Raw genomic sequence first — 26,293 nt, 5'->3', positions numbered from 1 at the left:
TGATTTGTCTAACATCTGGAAGAATTAATTTAATAGATGAAGAGAAAAAAGAACAATTGGAGAAATCCTTCACACCAAACTAATATTGCTGGAATGAGATAAAATTGCATTGGGTAGGAAAAAGGAAAGAAGGAAAATCCTAGCACTGAAATAATTCAATGAAGAATGAGGGGTGAAAAAACCTGAGAGCAACAGTTAATGAAGAAAGTGTTAGAGCAGAGAAGAAACAAATGTTGTCTACTACAAGTAGTAAATGGGTAAGACAGGAAGGACAAGAAGCAATAAAAACTCTCCACAGGACCATGAGGTCAAGATGCAAAAAGAAATCACCACAGCCAACAGTTACATATCTTGAGATGGCAAACAAAATTAAGTATCTTGAAGTTACAAACAGTTTTGATTAAAATAGGGATGAATGTATTGGAAAATGATGTGTGTGTCTGAGGCATGCATATGCCTGAGGGTAAAAATTATTGGGAAGAACAACCCCAGTGCAGTAGTGTAACCAAGTCAGCAATGATGAACGGCCACATTACAGTGACATTTCTTGCCTACATATCCTGCCCACAAACATATACCAAGCTCTACCAATTACATTTAACCACGTTGATTCTAGACTGAAGAGTCAGTAAATCCTTTGCAGAGTTTACAAGAGTATTTCTATACATCAGGAGCACAGGAATTTCTAAATGTCAGCCCCACTTACAATATATTTCAGGGAAAAAAGGCAGAGTACTGAAATGTAACTGTAGTTTTCACAATTGCAAACAGCATCAAGTTTTCAGGTCCAGTGCTACCACTGCAAAAAGGAAAACTCAAGTTCTCCTTCCTATACAAGACTGTAGCAATATAACAGTTAGGAACTCTAACCAAAAGTAAATAAATTTAATTATAAATTAAATATTTTTTTAAAAATGAAACCAAATCCATCTTCTATGATAAGACAGACACCACTAGTTTTTTTAAAAAGTCAGTAATTTATTTTTAATCAAAGGTTAAGTTTCTTAACCCTCTTATAAGTGCTGAACTGATATTTTAAGCACCTTTAATGCAGTGACTTTACAACACTGGCTGCCATGAGATGAACCAGCCCCCTAATCTTCTTCTACACTGGAAAGAATGGCACCCAGATCATCTTAATGAAGCTGACTTTTGTCTAATGCTCGTGCTCCAACCATCATTTACAGGAAAGGCTTGTTTAGCAGAAATATCCTAACATACTGCTAAAGATATTTGTATTTTTCAGGATAGTTGGTCATTTTGAAAATCTGCCCAGTTGATCATTTCAGTGAAAGCAAGCACAGAAACCATATGTGGGGTACAAAAAAACTGGAAACAGGTTTATTCATTTCCTTGCTTTAAAAGCTTACATTATTGTGATTTCAGAGGCCCCCCAGTTATTTCCAGATCAGTTTTGCCAGTTCCAATGAATGACTTGATGATATTTTTTTTTTTAAAAACCCCAAGTCCCTAAGTCATGAACTTATATGAGAATTTCAGCCTTTGCTAAAGAGATATATACTTCCCTGTCATGACTGAACTGGAAAGCTTGAAGATGAAATGGAAATATACACCTTTACACCCGTGTCGGACTGGCCTGGAAGAGGATTGGGGTTTGGATGTCTAGGTGTGAGGGTTATGTTTTTTTTGAGGGCTAAGGATATGTGCTGCAGTATATGCAATTACATGTGGACCCACAATTACTATCATCTGTGAGCTGGGACCTTTATATCTGCTACCCATACTTTTAGGGACACGGGTAAATGAGCTTCAGACTTTCTCAATGTAACTGTGGGAATGGGCAGAGCTATATTAGTCTTTGTATGACTCTGCTATGGATTGGATGCTCCACTGATTGCTTCTGTATTTCTAGGAAATCTTATTGCTGATGGAGGGCACTGGAAGGAGGAGGAGATGAAGAAGAAAAGAGATTAAAAAAGGCCTCCCAAAAATCATGCTAATTAGGGCCAATCTGAAACTGTGTACATATTTCACATGAACAGGAATGTAATTGAAAGTAACACGCAAACAAAGGAAGTTTATTACTTCATATTTAAGCAACACAGGGTTTATCATCTGAACATAAAATGCACTTGCTGCTATGCACAGAAGACCCTCAAAAATTGTATTTTCCTATGATTGGGGGATTACACAAGCCTTTGGAAAAGATACTTGCTAATAGCTATTGTCTGCCATTAGCCACAATGACTGCTCCCACACATGATATCAGTTCATATGAAGGAAGGAGACTTGTTTAGCTTGTTATCCAAACCTCTGATTAACTGAGAAGTTGAATCATACGAAGAAATGAATGGATTAGGGTAAGAGGCTAAAAAGGGGAGGAAAAAGTGTAAAAGGGGTGTTTCTGACTTGGTCAAAAAGCGTTATTAGCTTACAAGTCAACCATCTACAGCCACCTAGTGTAAACTTTTTTTCAGGTCCTTCTTCCATTTGCGAGTTTTATTTCTCAAGCAGAGGAGGAAGATTTCTTTTGAGGTTCCATGGATAAATGGGTCAATGCTAAGCAACGCACATAGCTGCATCCTGTTATCCATATTATATGCTTTTACAACTAAATGAAGACCAGTTCAGTCTGAGCTAGCAATGTTGCAAGTTTTAGCCTCTTCTACATCATTGCATTAGTTTACCTAAGAAGTAGAAAAATCGGAAGCTAATACTGGAAAAAAATGCTGCCCAAAAGATACTCAAAATTGAGATACATTAACAAATCCACAAAGAACAAAAAAAATATTATGTTCCCTCTAAATATAATTCTGACAGGCAAGTTGTCCACAAATCCATTAAAATAAAACCAAAAGCATATAAAACCAGAACCAAGTTCCAAACAAAGCTGGTAACTATGCATTCTTATGAATCTCTGGTTTTTAAATTATTTTGATCTGTGGACAACTAAACATTTTCCAGAAGAAGCACAGACCATTATAGAAACTCCACATATACATAACATATGAACTCGCTTCTACTAGTCACTTCTTGTGCAAGAAAACCCACTTTTCTAGACTCAAATTTTAATGACACATCAATTTAATGGAAACCTGTTTTTTATTCTTGCCTTCTAACTGTCTACAAACTACAGATCTCTGAATGTTAACTTATCATTAAGAAGAAGATAATAAATTCTCTTATTTTAAAAGAGAGTTGCAGACAAATCTACTTGTTAACTGCTCACAGTTTTCCCTATATAAATCCTGTGAGGGCGTATCTCCAAAGGAAAGATACTTCTTGTCTGACAAAAGGCTAGCATAGCTCAAACAACAACAAAGAAGTTACAAGGATTTGCATTAGCCCAGGGTCAGCAACCAGACTAGCTTTTGTTTGTTTGTTTGAATATTTTAATTAACTGAAGTGGGTAGACAAAACCTTCAAAAAATGCAATTGTGTGTTTATGTGTTGCAACAAAAGGCATGATTTTGATTCCACTCTAATTCTCCACTGGCTGACCCAGTCCACACACAGTCAGTATGGAAAACAGATACAAAACCATTATGCTCATTTGAATCTTTTAGCTTAAACAGAAAGCATTGCCTATGGACCAACATCAGTTGCTGAATTTTTGCATAGGATACAAGTTCCTCTCTCAAAAAAAAAAAGCACAACTGAATACAAGGAAATGAGAAGGGATGTGATAAGGCAAGCATTCCTTTTCTCCTTCCAGCCCCTATACAAAATCCAAAGACTACATCATCTTCTCTCACAGCTCCTTAACAAGTAAGCATGGTCTGATTAACGATTTTGTTATCAATTCATTTTTCCTTACACTTGTGCAGAAGCTCAACTGATTATGAACTTTGGAAAACTAACTTTTTACCACCAAAATAAATTAAATCGGATAGGAGAGGGAAGAATCCACTATTTTACTTAATATTGTGAAGAGTTCAGAGATTACAATTCTGGCTGATATCCTTTGACTCACAGCAGTTACTACACTGTCTGAAACACCCAAGTTTCCTCCCTCCTCAAGTCCATTTGAAGCCAATAAAGGGCAGTACTTACCGGCCTTAATGTGAACATCCTGACTTCTGATTTTCCCTGAAGGATTTTCAGCTGTGCAATAGTAAGTGTTATCATGGATTAAGTTATTAAAGCTTGAAGGAGGGAAGGGGAAAATTTGGAGAGTGCCATTGGGGTGGACGTGGCGGATCCCTGGGACATCGTAGATCTCCTCGCCCGTTGCTAGGTACCATCTGAGCGTCACAGGGGGGATCCCTGCTGCTGGACAGGGTACCAATGTCCCTGTGGTGCTAGCAAACACTACCTCTTGCAGAGATGCATTGACAAAATATAGACTGGCGTGTAGATCTTCACTGAAAACTGCAAGACAAAAAATAAGAAAAAGAACAGACCTTGAAAATCTAATAAATTTCAGCTACACACAAAATTTGACTGTTATTTGCCACAAAGTCAAATGCAACAGCTAGGGAAAGTAATAAACATATAGATCCTAATGCAAGCTCTAACAAAATGTTTCTCATTTTAGAAGAAAATATCACCAGATTAAATACATTAAGTGGTTTACCTCCAAAGGTAAAATGGGAAATCCCTTTCATGTAGTGTAAACTGAACCAGTTCTGATCACTTTTGTATTTGTTGATACAGTGTTCTTTGAAAGTCCAGCAAAAATCCAGCAGTAATCTACTTCCATTAAATTTCTAGCAACTATATTTTTACCTGGAACACAGGCAGTTTCTGTTAGCATTATAAAGTTATTTTTACTGTCTTTCCACAGCATAATGATTCATAAAGTAATAAAAAGAACTAAAAAGAACTGAGCAAACAATTAAAGAAATCCCCATAATTCCTTAATAATAATACATACCTATACTTAATACAGATACAACTTAATAAATATATTCTATAATTTGGTCAGGTCTTTCTAGCAAAGACCTATGCTATAAACCTAGATACAAAGCACACTTATAGTAATCTTGGTTCTGCCATCTGTGTAACTACAGTCCCCTCCCAGATTTAAACCACAGATTCTGTAACACTGAAGAGTCATTAATGGTCAGATCACAAGATTAGCCCTCATTCTTCTGAGCATTTCTGCCATGAGCTATTCAATTATTACCCAGAGGGCTTGAAGACTCCGGGTGGCTTGAAGGATTCCCAACATTTCATCCAAAATACCTTCCTAACCCTCTCTGTCTGAGAGTATATCAGTATAAGGCATGATTTTTGTTTTCCAATAAACAGTAGGAGACATTACCAACACCACCACTCTGCTGTACATTTGCATATACTGCTCACCTGTAAAAAAATTGCCAGTTTTGCTTGATACTAACACAGGAACTTGCATATTTCTTTATATCCTGAATGCAGTAGATTCCGACATGATTTTTTAAAGCAAGTCTGGTAGGGTATAAGTTTCTGAAAAGGTGACTGTAGTATATCAGGCCCAAGTGAGCACTGATGAGACAGATTTCAAGGTTAGCCTTCTTTTGCACAAAATGGATGCTATTGTCCTGCAGAAGTGACTTGCAATCCCAGTGATAAGTCATGAAGTGCTGTGTCTACCTCTGCAATTTACTCTTATGGTACCTTGGAGCACAAAATGGACTATTTTTTCATTGTCTCTTTTGACATCTTGAGGAGATACAAGGTAGGAAGATATTATCTTCTAAATGCCATCTTGGTATTGACCATCAGGAGAGACTACCTCAAAAGAAAGCAGAACTGGTTTGGGAATCCTTAGAAAGAAAAAAGAGACATCCTCCTAAAGCAATAGGGAAGGATGTTTAGCATGCAGGAGGCAGCTGAAAAATGGGCATCACAGAGCAGGATGAAAGGCACTTGAAGATTCAGAAAGAAGAAATTTCAAGCACTGGAGCTGACAATTCCCTGCATATAGATGAGACAGGTGCTAGTACAGAATAAAGTCCCTTGTAAGAAACAAATTCTTCCTAGTTGGCACAGCCCTAGGAGAAACTTGGGTATCTGGAAAGCAAAAATAGGCATAATAGGACTAAGCACGGGAAGAAGCAGGGCTGAATAAGATGGTGCCACTTTTACATAATCACATTTCTAATTATAGTCATACTTTGAAGCAGAGAACAGTATTGTTGATAACATAATGAGAACTAAAAGAAAAAAAAATAAAATTTGGCATTGTTCATCTGCTGTACAAGCTATTCTCTACAAATTCAAGTGAAACAATCAACAAGGCATTTTAATTTCCATTGGCCAACAAGACATTCACATAGAAGTAATATATACAGTTCACATTCCACAGCTTTTATTATGCTATACTGCTTCTTAACAGATATTCATGTAAAAATGGTAGATTTGCTGGCTGAGAATAAAGAGGTGAATAACAAATTGCAAATGCCATAAAAAAGAGAGACTATCAGGAACTATGTTTGACACTTCCATAGAATCTAACTTTCTAATCAGAATGCAGCATAGCCGAACTAGAGACTCATACTAGCAGCACATAACAATGAATTTTTCCAGCTGCTTTGTATCCCCTGTAGAAGCTTTCACTACTTTTGACAAACTTTCCATCCATCAGCCTATACAATAGTGCTTCATTTTAAAATAGCATCTGGTACACATTCATCTTAATGGCAGCCACAAACACACTAAGATCCCTGGAAAATAATTGCAGTACTATAATACACGCACATATACACAATGCTAACAATCCAGATGCATTTTGTGGTGGAAAACAATGTGTAAGCTACTTGGATACATTTAACAACAAAAATGGGATTTTAGAATTTTTTATTAAAAAGATACTTCCCTGCAAAGTTCTATAGGAAGGAAGTGATTAGCTGAATAACAGAACAAGTAATATATCAAAACCTAATTGAAACTGAGACGAGTCAAAGAAGATATGTAATTATATGTTACTTAATGGTAAAATATGATCTAACTAAACACCATATTTTACAGTAAAGCAGAAGCAAGCTCAGACTAAAAGTTGCAAGGGAGAATGGTGGGGAAAGTTGATGAAAGTTGTAGATATAAACCAGTGAAGAGAAATACCTGAAGAACCAAAAAAAAAAAAAAAAAAAAAGGGTAAGTATAGAAGAGGGGAAAAAAATAAAAAATCAGACAGATTCTACAAACTGCCTAAATGTTATTCTCTCCAGAACAATGGCTAAAATTGCAAGGGCCCCGGCAAACAGGCACAGACCTGCCCCCACAACCTGCTCTGCAGGAATGGACCTCTACAATGCCTCTATGCCAGAAACAAAATGACTTGCAGTTGAGTCTGACTACACTTTTCCTGGCCAGAGATGACATCAGCATTTTCAAAGAGATGACATCAGTTAGCAGTCCAAGGGAAGGAAAGTCAAAGATTCCTCCTCAATAAGGTGTATTTATTACTGAAACCAGTAATACTTGAGGGAAACAGGAGGAAGCCTGCACCTCAGTAGCACTCAACAGATGCCCTGACTGAAATGACAGTGACAGTCTGCACCTGCAAGCACTTCAGGGCAGTGAGGCAAAGACCTGTGTCCTTAACTGTGTGGTTAAAGGGGCACAGAAACAGTTCATCAGCTCAATAGACACAGGACAAGAGACACTTCTTGAATCTCAGGTTAAATAGATACCATTATCTTACTCATACAACAACAATTGGAAGGAAGGAAAGATGGATACATTTTTTGCAACTTTAGTCAAAATTCCTTAGACTCAACTATTTGAAGTGATAAGGGGAACTGACAAAGTATAATGGTCAAGGAAATTTCTCCATATTTTCAGGGGAGACAGTGCTGCTGCATTGTGCCTAGCAAAGTGCTCAATGTGTCAGCCAGATACAAAATTTCTTTTAGCACTTGAGCAATCTCCTGTCAAGTAAACTGGCTTATCTCACAACAAGCTGGTCAGTGGGGCTGCAAAACAGTCATACTCAGAAAGGGAAAGTAAGACTGAGCACTGTGTAGCCAGCCTAGGTAGATGTAACCAGACTGAACAGAGATAGGTATAAAGATCTAGGCTGGCCTTTGGATTTGGTATATCTGTACCTATTGGCATAACTAAGACTGGGCTCACTTTTCTGGTTTCTATAGAGGTGACTTTTACTCTCTTCTGGCATGTCACTCCTTACTCCAGGTCTCCAGGGTGCTGCAGCTCCTACATACACACATGCTACATGCATGTAAAAGTCTTCTGTAAGAGCCTAGCAAATAATATTTCTGATATTTTTGCCTATAAGTGTGTCATTTGTCAAGGCTTCATCATCTATTACACAAGACAAAACAGACTGAAACTTGTGCTTCACAATCCTCCTTTTTAATGGGCAGAAGGCAGTGTCACTAAGACATAAGAGAGATATTACATTTAAACTACCTCACTGGACCAGGCTTGGGCTTGCTTGGTGTAGGATCTCATGTCCTGAAGGGATCAGAATCAGCTGCAATGAGATGAATGAAGGCATGCAAAAGCAAACCGTGAAACTATCTGTGCAAGGGAGATTCTCCTCTTCCCTCCCTCCATCATTCTCTATGTCCCCCTTCAGACTGCTTCTTCTTTAAGAACCTTTACAGTAATGACGCCAAAAGTGAAAACTGTCACAGAGTTTGCATGTAACGTAAGAAAAATTTGCATCTGTTCAACTTGGTGCCCGAATGCAATGCAGAGGCCTGGTGTTATGCATTTCCTTTTCACCATGTTCTCTTTCATGTTTTAGTAAGTTTAAGTAACACATCTGTGATTTTTGAAGCGAGTTTTTTGTGCCTCATATTGTTCCAAAATCCTCTTTCCATATTCTGTAACTGACCACTTAAAGCCTCAGTTTTGTCTTCAATCCTTGAAAGAACTGAAATACCTTTGGTCAACAGACAACTCAAAATATTCAAAAATATTAATAAAATGTCTCTGAACATTTAATTGATATTTATATTGAAATTACCTCTCCTGTCCTTTTCAAAGGCTAAATACTATTCATGTAACGCTTATGCAAAAGGAAAGTTTGGTCCTCAATGAATAACAATTTCAAAACAAAGGGAAAATTGTTTCTCATCCATTTGATTATTCAAACTGAGCATGAAATATTTATATAGATAAAATAAAAGATATGAATCAAAGCAAAAGTCTGGAGCAAAGAGACCACTGAGATTATTTAGATAAAATAAAAATCAAAGTAGGAAATATAAATTATGCAATTAAGCAGTTGACTGCTTTCCTGCACTACAGCAGGTTTATAGCAGCAGCTTTAACTGTCTTACAGTGGAACATCAGGTTTCTCACAGCCCTGGACATTAATTTTTCCTCTCCTTTTCTCCTCAGTGACATTGTGACTGATGGACTGGGCAACAATCAAGTATTTTCTTCAGATTTAATAAATCATATAAGGTGTCACCTTAAAATTTATTAATTTATCACTGTTAAATACCAGCAATGTAAACACATGAAACCTAGAAGCAAACCCAAGGAGTATAATAAAAACATTAAAAATAAAAATAAAAAAGGACAGTTTAGAATGAAGTTTAAACTTTGTCTCTGTTGGAAATCAGGGATCCAAGAACACCCTGTTTTCAGAAAGCTCCTTCCTGGTGCTGACTCTTGCAGTCTGCTCTTGGAATGGTAGATGTCTGGATAGATAGCTTTGTACCACTAAGGAACAACACACTCCAGCAAAAGCTGACAGTTAGGAAAATTTGCTGCAGGCATCTTCTCAGCCACATAAAGTGGTGCAAAGCAGGATGAGACACAGTCCCTTGAGCAGTTAAGTGACTAGGAACCCAGGTAGTTTCATCAACGCATCAAGCTCCAATCAAAGTTTAAGAAAAAAAAAAAATATTAACAGCCTATGTGCCTTCTGGAAGATGCCTTTTCCTGAGAGATCCCCAGCATCGTGCCTAGGTTAGGAGAGCAGCTTTTCTGAGCCTCCTGCGCAGCTAATGTAGAATGACAAACAGCCAAAAGGCAGTTTACACCCTAATTTGGTGGGGCAAATCACTCACTTCACTTGGTCCTTCATCTCCAACAGTTAGAGATTAGGACAACTCTCCATCTTTCTTCAAGACCTCAGCTAACTGGAGAAGGCTACCACAGCTGCCCCAATATTTTTAGCTTCTGGGTAGATGTTTTTCATCTACTGTTACAGGTCCTTCTACTGTGCGTCCAGTCTGTCTGGCACATGCATTAGCCTAAAAGCATCACATTCTTTGCCAGTCCTCACACCAGCAATTCCACAATACATCTCCAGGTTTCAGAATATTTGAAAATAAGGCATTTTATGTGGGTTTGATTTTGTTTTGCTGAGAGAGGTGGCACATAAAAAGCAATAGTAGAATGACAGCAGAAGGACAAATATGTTCCCCTTCACTCCCAAAGGAGGTGGAAGGGAGGGGGCAGGGAAGAGAGAGGCAGAAAAGAGAGATTATCTGCCAGAACAGAAGGAAAAGGAAGAAAAAGCTAACAGGACTAGTGGAAGTCAGAAGGATGCTAACACTCAAGAAGGTATTTTTAAAGGAACTCCTCAGGATCCTGGATCTCATGAGAGGTCTGGTATCAGTGAGGCAGTTCCTTTTTCACTAGCCTGAAATCAGAGTAGGAAGCAAGCAAGAAAACATCATCTTGATCATAACCCTTCAAAACATATGGCTATTAGGTAGAGTGCATCCTTCCTTTGAATGCCCTTGCATCTTGTTTTATTTAAAGCCAAGAAAAAAGTACACACATCTACAGGAGAATATTCCACTGGGCATTACTAAAGTATACGTCTACTTTTTAGATGTTGAACTTCTCTGTGAAATTTTGGGACCCAAGTATAACAAGACAATTGGGAAATATAAAGAACTGAATTTAAGCCAAATTTTCCATATGGTCAGTGAAAAATATTGAGATCCTCATTACCAGAGGAGAATAAAATATTGATTATTCACTGTAAGGTAAAAGACAAATATTTTTGAGACAACTTAATGGAATTTATGTAAAAAGGAATCAAAAAAACCCCAAAAACATTTATAAGAAACTGGCTGAAGACATCTAAACAGTAAACGATGTTTAAGGAAACTGAATTAACAGGATCATACTACAGGCTAATTACCCCATTGACATCCAAACAATATAGTACAGTAGGATAATCTTTTTTGCACACAGAGAACTGATTTTCAAACCAGTAGTAGAACTTTACAAATGCAATCACAAATATTCAAATTACTCAGTGCAGAACTAGAGAAAGACAGTCTAGGTGGGTGGTAGAGTGCAATGCTAGCACACTGTGTCACTATTCAGGATTAATTTTTTTTTTTTTTTTCACCAAGATACCATAATGTATCACCATGACTGAGATTTAAAAGAAAAAAAAAAAAAAAAAACAACTAGGATAGGCCTTTTCTCCTTTCCTCCAATACATCTCCCCTTGTCAAATTGAAAAAAAAAAAAAAGTCCCTTATTTTAAAAGAAGAAAAAACTAATTATATACCTAGAAACAATAATGTTGTTATCACTAGTCAATTATCAAGTAACAGGCTATGCAAAGTGACCTACAGAAATTACTTCAGCTATTGTGAAAAGATCAGACTGATGAGACATTACAACAATCCATCTGTGATCATGTCTCCCTCTAGGGGTTTTACCTAATGACTAACACATAAAGTTGATAAATATTATAAATTTATTAGAGTAAGGATAAAATGAATGCCTTTTTACAATTTTGCCTTGATTCTGACTCCAGACAGGAATTTCACATGCTCCTCTAAATTGATAAGGATTGAATATTCCTCACTATTCAAGAAGAGGGAGGGTAAAACACAACTCACACAAGGGGTAAGTTTCAGCTGAAGGGAAGATAAGCATCTTCAAGCACAGGGAACAGGAAAACAGCACTGCATAAAAATGGTCTGACCAGACTCCAATGTAAGCCTTTACAAAGTAAGTAAATGGAACTGAAAGAATGAAGAAAAGAGAAAACACTAAAGAAAAATGAGAGAATAATAAAATCAACACAAAATAGCTTTAATATGGAAAACAAAATTAAATCAATTGCACAAACAGGTTTGAGATTTCAAATATAATTAACCAAGAGATGAGTATACTAAACTGCTACACTAGTAAAAATAAATACAAAAGCACCAATTAAACACCACCACCCACAACAGTTTTAAGTCAAGTCAACAATGGAGTCAAGGGAAAAACATTTGTTTTCTATCAGGCAGTTTGATCTCCTTGATCAATGTTACTGTCTTGTAAACTGCTGAGCAAAGCAGAAAAAAAGCCCATTTCTTTGACTGCAGTTGTCATCATCTATGAAAAAGAAGGTAACTTATCACTGGTCAGATCACAGATGTTTGTGAGCACAATGGGCAGAAAAGCCCTTTTTTGTTTCCCCCAGAAGAATATATCTTCCAGCAGCAAGTGCTTAAGCATCTACTGTTCTGATAAAACAAATTTTTCTGATTACCTTCTTACAGAGGCCTCCTAAACAGTGAACAAGCAAAAATGAGAAGAATCTTTTGAACCAATTTTTTGTTTAGAAAACACTAACTTGTCCAAATGAGAGCTTTGCATGGGTGAGCTGCTAGTCGTCCTTCACAGGCTGACCCAAAGCCAGCCCTGGCAGGTACCTGCAGGGGCCTCAATCAGTGCAGGGAAAGGGCAGAGACCCAGTGAGCCTCAGAGTGACACTTTGAAACTCCAAGTCTCTGAACTGGGCCAAAACATTCCTTGCTTTCTCTTTGTGGTGGCTATCAGAGACGCTGATGAAGCCAGATGACAAAGTGAATCCCAGTTGCTCCCTGCCAGGCATTCCTGCTAGACTTGACACCCAGGCATAGTAGCAGAGGGTGCCCAGGAACGAGGCAAAGGGGAAGGTCACGTCTGGGAATAAGGAGACAAAGGGCTGTTGCAGGCAGAGGCTTTCCCTCTTCACCTGGACCTCTTCCTCCCACCTACAGAGGGGAGAGCATAAGGGAAGAAGAAAGGGTTGGCAATATAGCCGGGATGGAGAGCCTGGAGGAAGCCTGGGACAGCCCCATTATTGGTTATTTATGCCTTTCTCATATAAAGAAAGGCTCTGAGGGAATCAAGAGAGTGTTAATTTGAAAAATGTAACATTCCAAAATCATCCTCCATAAAGAAATTGAGTTACTAACTTCACTCTAGCAGGTGCCTACTTTGAGCATTCATCCCAGAGACTTGGCTTAACATATGGTAAAATAAAAATTTGAGGTAGAAAGCATTTCTTGGATGTTTGACTTTTTGATGTTGAAGCAGTCTTGTAAATTGTTACAATTGCTACTGCAGTACAAAGCTATGGAGAAAAAAATCTAAATAATAGAGTCTACAGCAAATACAGATGAGCTGGTTATTTTTTGCTCTGTTTTAATGTATATGATTGCATGATTGGTATCATTCAGAAAGCCAAACTTCTTTCCACAGTATATAATCTCCCAATGCAGAACTGCTTCCCATGTAGAGTGGTGTGTAATGGTAGCCAGTATTTTAGGAATAAACAGTGTAAAATTACAACATGTCCACCAAAAGGAACAAAAAGAAAAATTATGCTTTTTCAAATTGCTACTCTGATTCAATATGCCAGTATCTCAACCTTTTATTCCAAAGGGCTATTCATCTGAATCAGTTTCAAAATCAGAACCACTAATGAGGATAATTAAGTATGCAATTGTTTTTGCCTACAAAAAATGATCACTACAGAAGAAAGCACACAGTGTTATATTATAATTCTCACAGGACAGAAACTTCCATTAAGTCACAGCAGGCTTCCACAATTAAAAGAAAAGGTCCTTCGCTGAAACCATAAACAGAAGCAGAACTCACAAATGAGTTGCATCTCTGGAACTCAGGGAAGTATGGGTTTTGGTGGAATGCTCTGTGGAGACTTGAATGCACAGACAAATGCTGAGTGGCAAATGCAATAGATGTAAGTGATGGAAGCCTCTAATCAGCTAAAAAGGAATAATCTGTTTGTGATTTAAATGCTTACTTTTAATTGTGTGTTCAGTAATGGATTCAATGAAAGGGTATATATTCATGCGGATAAGCATTCCGGTTTGGGCTGCAAACTACCAGAGTAAGATGTTCAGGTAAGGTTCTTTATCCTTGTTTAAGTGAATAGAGAGAAACTAAAAAGCAAGACAGATAATTGTCAACTTAAGGGCAAAAGATCTGCATCTTTGTTTCTCGAAGCAAGAGCCAATGCATAACCTCAACTCCACTCATTCCTATTACAAAGAACACATTGTGAGAACACTAAAAGCAACCAGACAGAAATGAGAGAAGAGCCTTGGATTTATTTTTTATTACAAAAATATTTTATGAGCAAGAGAAATAAAGATAATCAACCATGTCACAGAGTTCTGAAAAACGGAATTAATCAATATTTGTATAACTTTTCTTTTGACTGATTTGAAAAATTATCACTTTTCCATAAACAGCGTCATTACTTGTAAGGATTCATTGGCTGAGATCTAACAGCTTTCAGTCTGGGGCTTGTCTGCAGATGCTGCAGCTGACCTAATGCTTTCTTATAGTGTTCTGCTGGCCACCTACATCATGTCCTAACAGGACAACAGAATTTTACAACTAAACAACAGCAAAGGTTAGCATACTTCTCATTGGACCTGTTGGGAAAGTGTCAAAATTTAAAAAAAAAATATCTCCTCCACACAAAAATTAAAGCAGATCAAAATTTTCAGGGAAAGTAATTAAGTGGGAAGATGCATCACAAAATCATATGAGGGTGTATTTTAGACCAAAGCAGACAGCTACATTGAGACCCACAGCCTGGTCACTTCTGTGTCATCTTTCCCACATCCCAGATGACTGCTCTAATACTCACACAAAGCAGAGCCGGCAAGATCTTTCATGTGGATGCAGAAAACAGCCAGGACACCCTTCTGGGATGGGTTCTGATTTTTCATGTGGGTGACTTTCACTTGTGGTAAGTGAGCCCTACTACCAGAGTTAGTCTCTCACCAGACCAAGAAAGCCTTCCAAGCCACCAAACTATAGGAAACTAGAGAAGAAAAAAAAAATCCCCAAATGTCAAGAGGTAAACCCTGACCTCTCAGTTCTGTTATTCCACATCACACTTATTACTGAGTATCTTCAAAAGTGGCCCACAAAAGCTAAATCAGCTAATTCTTCTCACACCCTCAAGAGGCCTTCAGGAGCTCTCAGTAGGAATGATTACAAGTTCAGCAGGCTCCTGCATCTACAACATGGAAGCAATCCTTGTTATCATAGCTGAAAGTTGACTCTGTTAAAAGTTTCTGTAAACCCAAAGCAGGGGAACATGTACCACAGAAAGCTCTGTCCCAAAAGTCCAAGAGGAAAGAAAGAAGAAGGAAAACAGAGGGAAATATCTGGATGGTGCCCAGCTGTACCCCACTCCCCCTCCATGCTCAGCCACTTGGAGGGAAAAGTATATTCTCCTTGGATGGGATCAGTATTGGGAGAAACAATATTGCCCCAGAAGAAAGATAAGAGTGGAGGTCTGGGGTTTGGCTGAGCATGCACAACTTCTACCCAGACACAGTGAGCTCATCCAATAAGTACCAGCATGCGAATCCGAAACCCATGTTGATGGGCATCAGCATATGAAGAAGAAAGGTTTACTCTAAGAGGTCACAAAGAAGCACTGCTAAATACCTCAACATTAAAAGAAAGTGCAGAAAGAATTAGGTCAAATCTTTGGTGGTACGCTACTTCCAACATAAACACCATTTTGCACACTTGTTAGTCCTTGCTAAAGGAAAATGTAGTATCTGCCCAACAGAGCCATGGGGATAAGCAGAGCACGAGGATAAGCAGAGCAATCCCTGCAGCGCTGCCTGAAAAACAGAGTTATTCCAGACACTACTAAAGAGACTAGTAGTACTAAACTCTACTGTATTTCCTAACTAGGAAATGTTGAACAAAACCCGTAGTCTTAATGGTCCCAAGTCAGCACCATCACCACTAGCACATCATGGACGAAATGCATCACACATCATATAATACTGTGTAATAAGAGCATTTCCATTCAGGAAGCATAAATTTAATGCCCCCCACCTACATCCATGATTCTTTCCCTTTCATCTCAAGCTTAACTGCAAGTGATTTAAGCAAGAAAGAGTCCTTATTCCATAAGTCTACAGAAGCAAAACAAGTCAGGGCACCTGAAAATAAAGAAATAGAAAAAATTCCTGAGTCACAAGTAAAACAATACATACCCCTGCAAATGACTCTGAAGGGAACAAACTCCTGGGCTCTAAAAATGGATCTGTGGAGAAAACCCTTGACTGGATTAGAAACCCCTTCAAGAACACAGACACTTGGCATTTGGACTTCCTGGTCTGCTGTACATTTCCAAACCACTGTAGAACATGCAGCACATTTTAAAACGTTTTGCTGCATTAATACTACTTCACAACTGTGCTGGATTTTTCCACTCATGGGGGCAAGTTCTCCATGTGACTGTATTCTTTCTGACAGTTTGCCTGTCACATTAGGTGATGATGGCTTGGGCTGAGTCACAGCAACAGCCCGACTGCAGAACAAGAGCAGCCCTTCCCATGTACCATACACAGCACCAACAGAGGAACATGGAGTGAATAAGGCACAGATGCCTGTCTTGTTCAAGGGATGGTTCTCAAGTAATCCAGTGTTCAAAAAAAGGGGAGGAAGGAAAAAGAGGGAGGAAAAAAAAAAACACAAAAAACACCTGACAATTACTTCTGGTCATCAAAAATAGTCATTACCAATAGATCTAAGCAGATAGCCTCACTTCTGCAAAGCAAACAGAAGCTCTACATAATACTAACTATTTTAATAATTAAATGGCTGAAGGGTTCCAAAAGTGATCTGGCCCTAGCAAGCATCAAAATAAAACCAGTACTTACGTAGGCACTAAGTAGTTGAAATACTACATCACAACAAGGCATAATGACAAAAAGAAGCATCACTAGCATTTGGTTATTGCTCACATTTTTCCTAAACTGCTTCTGAGATCACCATGATGTACTAACTTTTGTTTAGATCTCACTAGATGAAAAGAAAGCAAAAAACACTGGCATTCATGGCTATTGTTATAGAAGATTGGAGCTATGACAAATTACTGCAACCTTAATAAAAAAAATACCAAAAATAAAACCAGATTTTCACTCTACCTATCACTTGCAGAGGAGACAAAAAAAACATAATAATAAAAGGCAGATCTGAAGTTAGTTTTCAGGATTTAATTTTGTTTCTTAACAAAAATGAAAGCAAACTATAATTTATGGAATGCCCTGTATTTGAACAACTGCAGTCTAGTATTCTTTGTCATGGGTTTACTATACAATTTATGCAACATATTATGAACAAAAAAATTTAGTATTTCAGAATACACACAAGCCATTACATTTCTCTTACTTGAAGAGAGGTAAAAATCTTAGAAAGTTGGGGTGTGCTGGAGGAGGAAAGGTTTTAAGAAGAAGAAATCAAATATATCTAAAACAAATTAAAATGACATCTCTCAATTTTTATATAGCATCTAAAATGGGGAAGAGATACTACCAACATAAAAATAAATTCTTCAAGAGTATTTTAACTTTCTTATCCTTGGAAATGGAAAGTTTATCATGGTCATCAGTTGAGGAATAGAAAAATATATGACAATACAACAAAGATGGCTACAGAATGAGCATATAGCACATATTTACATTTTAGATACTCTTGACAAAATACAAGACTAGATTGCTGTGAAGGCCTCTGTTTACCTGAAAAAAAAAAAAAAAAAACCACATGAAATGATGAGCTGTGACTTGGAAATTCCTGGGTCCTGTTTTAGTCCCCCCCATCAGGCTTCCTGTATCACATCAAGGCAATCATGAGTCTCAAAGCCCAACAATAGCAAAACCCAGCTTTCTTTGAACTCCAGTGAAACTTGAACACTTAAATACAAGTGACAACTTGTGCTTGGGCCTTTCATGTACTTTCCAGGGATCTAAAATATAAATAATAAAATATCACTTCCTCACTCAAGTGAGATGAGAAAAAAAGTCCTTGCACCTTCTTTGCAGCAAATCTTTTAGGTTTTATAACATCATTAGATAAAGTAATATGCACCGTAGCTGAACTTACAAATATCTACCAGTCCACTAGGTAATGTTATCACCTTTACATCGTGGACTCAGCTTTCATATGTATTTGTCTTCTTCAGTTACATCCACTGAAACAGCTGGTTTACAGAAGCTTTTTGATAAATGTATCAAAAGGTATAGTGAGCATCAATGACATACAGTGAGGGATCAACCCAAGTGAAATACTGTTTAAAACTTAAACCACTAAAGTAACAGCAATATGTATCTCACTACACTGTTGAAGTTCAGTCTAAACAAATCTGTTCCCTTCCGGCTTCCCTAGCAGAATACTTTACAAAGAGTATGCCTTACAAATAGCTGCACAGACTCATTTATTTTGTTATCACTTTTGGCAGTAGGATGACAATGTTCTACATAAATCTTAGTGAAAGGAAAAAGAATTCTTAAGTCTTCAGTTTCTTTAAAAAAAAAAAAAAATCAATACCATTTTTTGCATAACAGTAGAACAGGATGTTATACCAAATGTCCATACACCCATCATCTGTGCTCCAACAGGGGCTGATAAAGAATGTTTAGGGAAGAGCCTGTCACAATCCTTTCCTGGTGGTGACAGCTAATTTAAAGTCCAATATTACACAACTAACTAGAATCACCTTTTTCTGCTTGCAGTGTTCTGCACTCATTTGCTTTCCCCACATGCCATTTATTCTCCATTATTGCATGATCTTTCTAACTTCCCAGATCTACTTATGTGCAAGTTGGGCTATCTTGAACACTGTTCCATCAGAAGACTTTAATATGTATAACCTTTTTCAGTTCATTTATGCATATGTTGAACAACATGTAAACCAGCAAAGATTCCTGACAGCATTTTCTCTCCAGCATAAAAATCAATTATTTGTTTCCTACTTCCTTTCTAGCCTATAATCAATCTACATGAGGACTCCTCTTACCTCATGGAAACTTTATTTCATACTATTCAATATGACACTTTCATGAACTCTTTTTAAAGATCTAGTTATGTTATACAGATTACAATCTCCTTGCCCAGCTGCTTTGATTCCTCAAAAAAACTGTAATAATTTGTAAGGCATGGCTTTCCTTTGCTAAGGCTGTGTCAGATTTCTTTCCCCACTACACTGCCTTTACCTATGTGCTCTAAAAACTTTGTTCTTTCTTAAGACTGCTAGCCCATAGCCTGTAGTTCTCTACCTTAGTCCTTTAAAACAACAAAACCACCTGACCTTAAGTTCCCAAAGAAAAATGGCAATTCTAAGCCAATATAAGCAAAAGGTTACAGCAGTCATCATTTCTCCAGGTAATTATACATCTATTTTTATTTATAACTCTTGAGGGAATCTCATCCATGGCTGCCAATTCATTGGCATTCAGTGGATTAGCTCCTTCTAGAATTTCTTGCACTTTGCAATGACACTTGAGACACAAGGTGCACAGACTGATTGGGATTTCTGTGCAGCAAAATCTAGCACGCTTATCCTGGCAATGGACTGAACAACTGCTCCTGTGAAACTTACCCGTTTGTAGGCAGTTTAGGTCTTGAGAACTACCAGTGCAGACAGATCATGCAACTCACATGCAGCACGTCTAACACATCTAGTTTGGGATCTTCTCTACACCACAACTGGGACCACAGAGCAACCAGAGACTGACCACCCCAACCTTAAAAAGTCTCTGATGGTGGGAGTATCATAACTGAGAAAGTCAAGGAGAAGGTCAATGCAGAGAACTCACGTGGCTTTTCTGCAAAAGCTTTACCTCACTAAATACTTCATTTTCTCCTTTATCAGATTCACCTAATCTTTTACGCATAAGGTGAGCTATGTCTCAAGACCTGTTTTGATCTGCTTTACTGTGAACAGACATTTCACTTGGTAAGGTTTAATAAATTTTTTTCTTGCATGTTAGGACACAACACATGTTGAGGAAGATGCTTCTAATACCTCTGTGTACTCTTCTGCTTAACCACATTCAGGTGGCATGTACAGCAAAGAACAGATCTAATGTCTGTCTCTTTTAGAAGTTTAAAAAAATTCTAAATTAATTTTCTAGCATCAGTTCCATAGGAATTGAATTGCTTTGTCCCAGATGCCCATTTTCAAATTCTTGGGTTATTTGGGAACTTTTTAGGTTCACTATTTTTCACCTTGACTTTATCACTATTTGTCATATGTGTTCACACAGCCCCAGAAGACAAGCTCTCACCAATCATATGTTCTTCCACACTTGTCAACTCCCCCTATCTTTAAGTTTCAAATCATCTGTTTCCTTGTCCTGTTTGGGTTTGTATCACACACCAACTTACGTTTAGAGACTTCCCTTTCCTCCCACAAATATTACTCCTTCCTTTCAACACCATTTTTTTTCCAGTTCAGTTATTGAGACTGGGCAGATGATACAAGGGCCTACAAGAAAAACCTAAGTATAGAAATCCTACTTTTAAGCTTTTTATAAAAACAGTCTACTTCCAGCAAGTCTTTCCCTACTGTTTCCTGTGTTGCTGGTATTTCTTAAAATGTTACAGCTGCAGCTCCTACATCCTATGCCAGACCAGGGCAAAAGCAGTGAGGAGTCACCTTCCCTGGAAACTCCCAACCATGGCATGTATCTTTCACCCATCAGCTTCATGGACAGCATTCAAATTGGTGTGACCAAGCTAACCCTAACAAGCTGCAAATACACCTTTTCAGTCATCAGTCATATTAAATCATAATATTTAAGGTTTAATAAAATGACTGTATGTGGCAAAATAGCTTCTCCCACACACATTCCTGTTCCTAATCAGTGCTAATTAAGTATCTGCATCACATAAATTGACAGCAGTGTAGATTCAGAAGCAGAGTTTAAATTGTAAATAATGATGACATAAAAGAGATCTTTTAAGCAAAATCAAAGTTTCAAATAGTCATTATGTGTAATCACTATCACAATTTAATGACATTTTGTGCTGGAACAAGAATATGAACAGGAATTAAAGTGCCTAACATATTAACTTTTTTTTTTTTTTTTTAAACTATGTCTGTCTCAACTGGTTAAAAAGACATCAGTCTCCACTTGTATCTTCAGTAGGTCAGTCTGGTACAAACACAGTATCAAAGCCAACTGCAGTGGCAATAGACATGAGATGTTAGGAAGCCATGTTGTGGCAAAGATTCTAATATTTATACTTTTAAACTTGCTGTATCTGTAAATAACAAGGTTAAGACTGGAAAGCCACAATGGGAGTCTGCTATCTCATCACACAAACAAATCAACTCCTAATATATATAGGTAACCACAAGTAGATGTGACAGAGTAATACACAAAACCTGACTGCAGGGGTAAAGGGGAGGCAGATGAAGGAAGAATAAGACTTCTTTGCTCCCATACACCTGATAAGCAGCAATTCATGACAGAGTAGAAGAAAGCAAGGAGAAATTCTATCTACTTTTAAACCTTCTCTATATTTGTAAGTGCTTCTATTTTATGACCAGTTCAAAGGATAATTAAAATAGGAATCCATTTTGTCCAGCATCACAATAGTAGGCAGCAGGTTTGCAGTTATCAGTAAATTAATTGACTTGAACAGGTTTCTTGATAGCAGTTATTTCTAGGACTAGCATTTCCCAGGGAATCAAGTCCTGAAAGTGGTGTTACTAATATTTCAATACAACATCAAGAAAGCAGCATGAGGAGAACAACATAAATAAAGGAGAAGGCCGGGAAAACTCAACTTTGAAGAATACTGACTTCGAAGATGTCATTTCACGCAAAACTTTACGTGAAGGGGACAGAACACAAAGGACATGTTAATCAGAAAATATCTTATGTAATCTTTAGAAATGTCAGACTGTACAGGAGCATCAGTTGAGTTCAGAGCAGAGACTAACACCACAGGTGTCCATAGGGCCTGTTTGCATATCCTAATACAGAGCTCTTGATGTACGAGAGCACTTGAGTCAGTCACCTCAATTTTGAGGGTCAAACTGGAGAAATTTTTTTCTTCTCTCCCTTTCTCTCTTCCAGATTTTTCAAAAATTTCCCCTTTACTCCATGTCTCAAAAGTGGGGGGATGAGAGAATTGGAGTACCTTTTTCTCCCCCCCAAAGTCATGATTCTTGAAACAGACAGATAATATCTCTATTCCACCATTCTGAGAATGGTAATGTGAATGGTGGGAAGGTATCTGGCATTACTGGTTATGATCACCTTAAACCATTTCCTTGCATGAACTGAACACACAGATAAAAAGAGCTGATCGCTAAATTAAGAAGTGATGAAATCATAACATTCTCCCTTAGTGACAAAGTTGTTGAGGAAAGAGTTAAAAAGAAACTGAACAAAGTACATATACTTAAATTTTCTGATCAAAAAGTCTGGAATTTATCACTTTGCTGTATCACCTGCAAAGGTGTACACTCCAAACACCTGTTACATTAAAACAGGTAAATTAATGGCCAAATGTACGATGCTTGGCAACGTAAGGATTATTTTGCTAGATCAAACTACTGGCCCACCTGCGGTGCTACATGGCTGGCGACGACAGTGCAAGAAGCCACAGAAATACAGGTGCATAATCATCACTCTCCCACAAAGGCCTTAACTCTATTTTCTTCTCTGTAGTTAAACCACAGGAGAACTGATAGTTTATATTCCCTCCATAATTTGTTTGCATTAGCCACAGCAACTTGGGATATTCTGGCTACCAGTAGAGAATTTCACTCTCTCTTTGGTTGTTCTAAGATTTCCAGCTTTAAAATAAAAAATAAGATAAAATTAAAAATAAAATAAAATGCCACCCAACCAAACCCCATCCCACACTCTATATACTTCACATCCAGTTTGTCTAATTAAAATTACTCTCAATTAAACATTCCCAGCTAAATTGTCAGGCGCTATATCACATAAACATCTAGTTTAACAATCTTTTCGGCAAAATTCTGAACATTTTGTTTGCTTTATTATTCCATAGTGAAACTGAACACTTGGCTTAAGCCTGTACCTATTTTTAATGGCCTGGTTTTACTCTCCCATTGATCTGTTGTCATGTTTAATCAAGACAACAAAAAAAGAGTAGCAAGAAGGGTAAGCTTCAAGTGCTGCACATTTAATTACATGAAGGACTCGGTGAGGAGGAAAGGGATAAATTGACCTTTGTATCAGTTTTCATGAGCTTAGGTGTCCTTTTTAGCCTCCCAGAATGTTAACCCTGAAAGTGGGAAAATAAAGTGATTCTATATCTGAACAAAACAAAAGGCCAGCCTGGGGAATGGTCATACTTTTGCATATGATTTTCTTTAGAATATTATCATCCAATAAAAAAAAAATACAATTAAAATTTGAGAATACAGGCAACTGCAGAAGGGTAGAACAAGAACCACAGTGGCAAGCAGGTATTTTTAGGTTTTTCTAGTCAATGATTCACCCCTACAGCACTTCCCCACCCTGAACAAGATGCATGCACACACACAAATATAATAACTATTTCTCACATTATTTAAAACAACAACAAAACAGTAGAATGTATCATACCATGCAGATATACCTCATGTAGAAACCCAATGCTTTCATTGTTCAGTGGATATGACAGTTTCAACAGGGATATTAAAAGGGTCTTAAATTCTGTAATTCTTATCATTAAGAATCTTGGAAATAACTTCTTTCTTCCAGACTTCAGCCTTTGGGTTCTTTATTCTGTGCAAATATATCTCACTAATAAAGTGAGAAATAGGCAATACTGAAGTGGGAAAAAGGCAAGCAAATCATGCTACACAGATCACAAACATTACACCAAACTGAGTATTTTAACTGAATGCTGTTGTTAAAAGCATAATTAGTTTCTCTTTTTAAAATGCATAAATAAAATATCAGATGACTACTAGAACTACTTTGGGGATGGCATATGAGCCCCAGTTTGTAGTTCCCATCAGCCTATCCTCAGATGATGTCACAAGTCTCCTCTTCATCTGAAATGTTAAACTTAGAGAATAGATCTTAGATGTAAGAAACTAAAAATGATCAGAAAGAAAATAGCTTGAATATCCCAGTGAGACCTGTGCAAGCAGGAAAAATTAAGTTATTTATATTTTGGTTGGCATGTAAGTACAGTTTTACAGTATGAAATAATGATCGTTGGTATTGTTTATATGGCTGAAATTTGGTTTTATCCTGATAGCAAGCACAGGTAACACTGATAACAGAAAGGAAGGGCATACCTAAGCAGCTTGTGTGAATTTCAGAACATTAATAAAACAGATTTAGCAACTACATTCTGCCAACCCTCTGTAAATGCTATAATTCTATACAGACTCTCTGAAAAGAGTCTAACAGGCATGCACCTCTAGTTGTGCAAAAGAATAAAAAGGTGTAGGTCCCTTCTCCCTTGATCAGGGCAGCATCAGCCTTTGCAAAGCACATGAGTAGCACAGTTGGGTACCTATGCTGCAGTCATTTCTACAACTGCAGCTTTGCAAAGGCCCAAGCGAAACTCATTTTAAGCCATCTCACGTAGCAGCAGGAGTTTTGCTGCAGCACAACACATGTGCAGCATGCTTTGAAGCTCCAGCACGTTTGGCTGCTTGGAGCTCCCCTATGTTGTGGCTGCTCTGCAATCATTGAACTAGTCCACTACCAAGTAAACTATTTTAAAGTTTACTTTGCAATGCCTACCCTGAATTTCTTACTAATTTCTGGTCTACCTTTGCTTCAGGAAGCTCAGCCACTGGTGACAACCCTTCCACCATCTGACCACTGGTGCCACCCTTCTGGTGGCAAATCATACAAGATCTGTTTTGCTGAGCAAGTGATGAAATGAGACCCTTGTTCTCCTGCACTAACAAAAAAAAAAAAAAAAAAAAGAAATAAAAAATTTTGCCTTAGTACATAACTGAGGTGCTGAAGGTGAAGTAATTCAAAAGCTTCTCACAAAATTGAATTGCTAAGTGTATTTTATTTATTAGCGTAGTCACCTAAGGCATCATCTAAACTACATTTAATCTTAAAAGTTAAACTAAGATTTTAACTGTACAGTACTTAGACCTTTGTAGAATGAGCATTATGCAAATGCTATCACAAGTAACAGTGCAGGATAGAGTACAGGGAAGGCTCAAAAAGAAGAAAGAAAATAAAAGAAAAATAAAAGGCAAGCATAGCAAGAGAGACACAAAACAAACATCCTGGAGACTAAAAATGACAGAACATCACAGTCAGCTTACATCTTCACAAACACTAGCCCCGCACTTTAGGCAGGAGGAGACCCCTTTCTAATTTGAATTAGAGTCATATACACATGTGCAAATAAATGGGAGTGCTAGAGCTAAGAAAAATCTCCAAATAACTTCAGTCCTCAGCAAGAAAGCATGAATTTTGGTCACTCAGTGTTAAAAACTATGTTTCTCTATACATCCTGCAGGCATTACCTTGGATTGCTCTCAGGACTACACCCATAGCCAGGAAAATCTCCTCCACTTCTGCAGGAAAACCCTCAGGGGTCAGGAGCTGCACATTGTTATCGTCATAAAAGCAGCTCACCAGAGAGGCATGTGTGTCACATGTGTGAAGATGAATACTTCGTACCAGACAGACTAACATTTTGGTGGAAATTTCCTATACAAGCTGAGTGTGAGGGAACTTAACATCTCATGTCTTTACTCAAATTTAAAAATCGGACATCTCCATCAAGCAAATGCAAAGCATAATTTGGTTAATTAAAAAAATAAATAAATAAATATAAATTTACAAGGTGAGATATATTTCCTTCTTTCCTTTCTTCACACTTGTCTTTTTTTCCTATCCATATCTACGTTTAGCTCTTTTTGTTGGTCTTACTTTCTATTTCTGGGATCTTCCCAGTCAGGATGATTAGGAGATTTGCCCTCCATCCCCTCAGTAAACAAAGACAGAATTTATAACCTCACCTCATTCTTCATTTTGACAGAAATTTGTCAACCAGCTCTCCATCTTATAAAAACATCTCTTCTTGTTTTGTATCTGCTAAATTCTCACTGCACAGTATTTTGTGGTCATGAGCTGAGCAGGCTATATACTGAGGAAAGAGCTATTTCTTTTCCATTTCACTCAGTGTCCTCCTGTTCCTGGCTCTTAAGAAAAGGCAATCCACTTTATCTTCTCTGTGTTTTATGTTTTCTGTATCTTTCACCTCAGTCATGTCACCTCTTTGACTAAAGAACTGTAATTGTACTATTGTCTCTCCCCATTACTTGGAAGTGTCCTTTCATTTTCAGTCATTTCTATTGTATCTCAGGACTTCTTTTAGAAATGGGGTGAGCAAAACTCAC

General features: G+C 37.6%; 1 protein-coding gene across 3 annotated transcripts in view; it reads right to left on the bottom strand.

The window, feature by feature from the left end:
- DSCAM (DS cell adhesion molecule) overlaps positions 1 to 26,293 on the bottom strand; it is a 469,478-nt gene that overhangs the window by 391,875 nt on the left and 51,310 nt on the right. For all 3 annotated transcript variants that reach the window (XM_042788317.1, XM_042788318.1, XM_042788319.1), the window contains exon 2: positions 4,015 to 4,332. In XM_042788317.1, coding sequence (XP_042644251.1) covers positions 4,015 to 4,332 — 318 coding nt within the window. The remainder of the gene's footprint in view (positions 1 to 4,014; positions 4,333 to 26,293) is intronic.

Source organism: Tyto alba, unplaced genomic scaffold, assembly GCF_018691265.1.
Source record: "Tyto alba isolate M040663 unplaced genomic scaffold, T.alba_DEE_v4.0 Super-Scaffold_14, whole genome shotgun sequence".
Classification (NCBI taxonomy): Eukaryota; Metazoa; Chordata; class Aves; order Strigiformes; family Tytonidae; genus Tyto; species Tyto alba.
The sequence above is the reverse complement of the archived record's forward strand: the minus strand, read 5'-3'. Positions and strand labels throughout refer to the sequence as shown.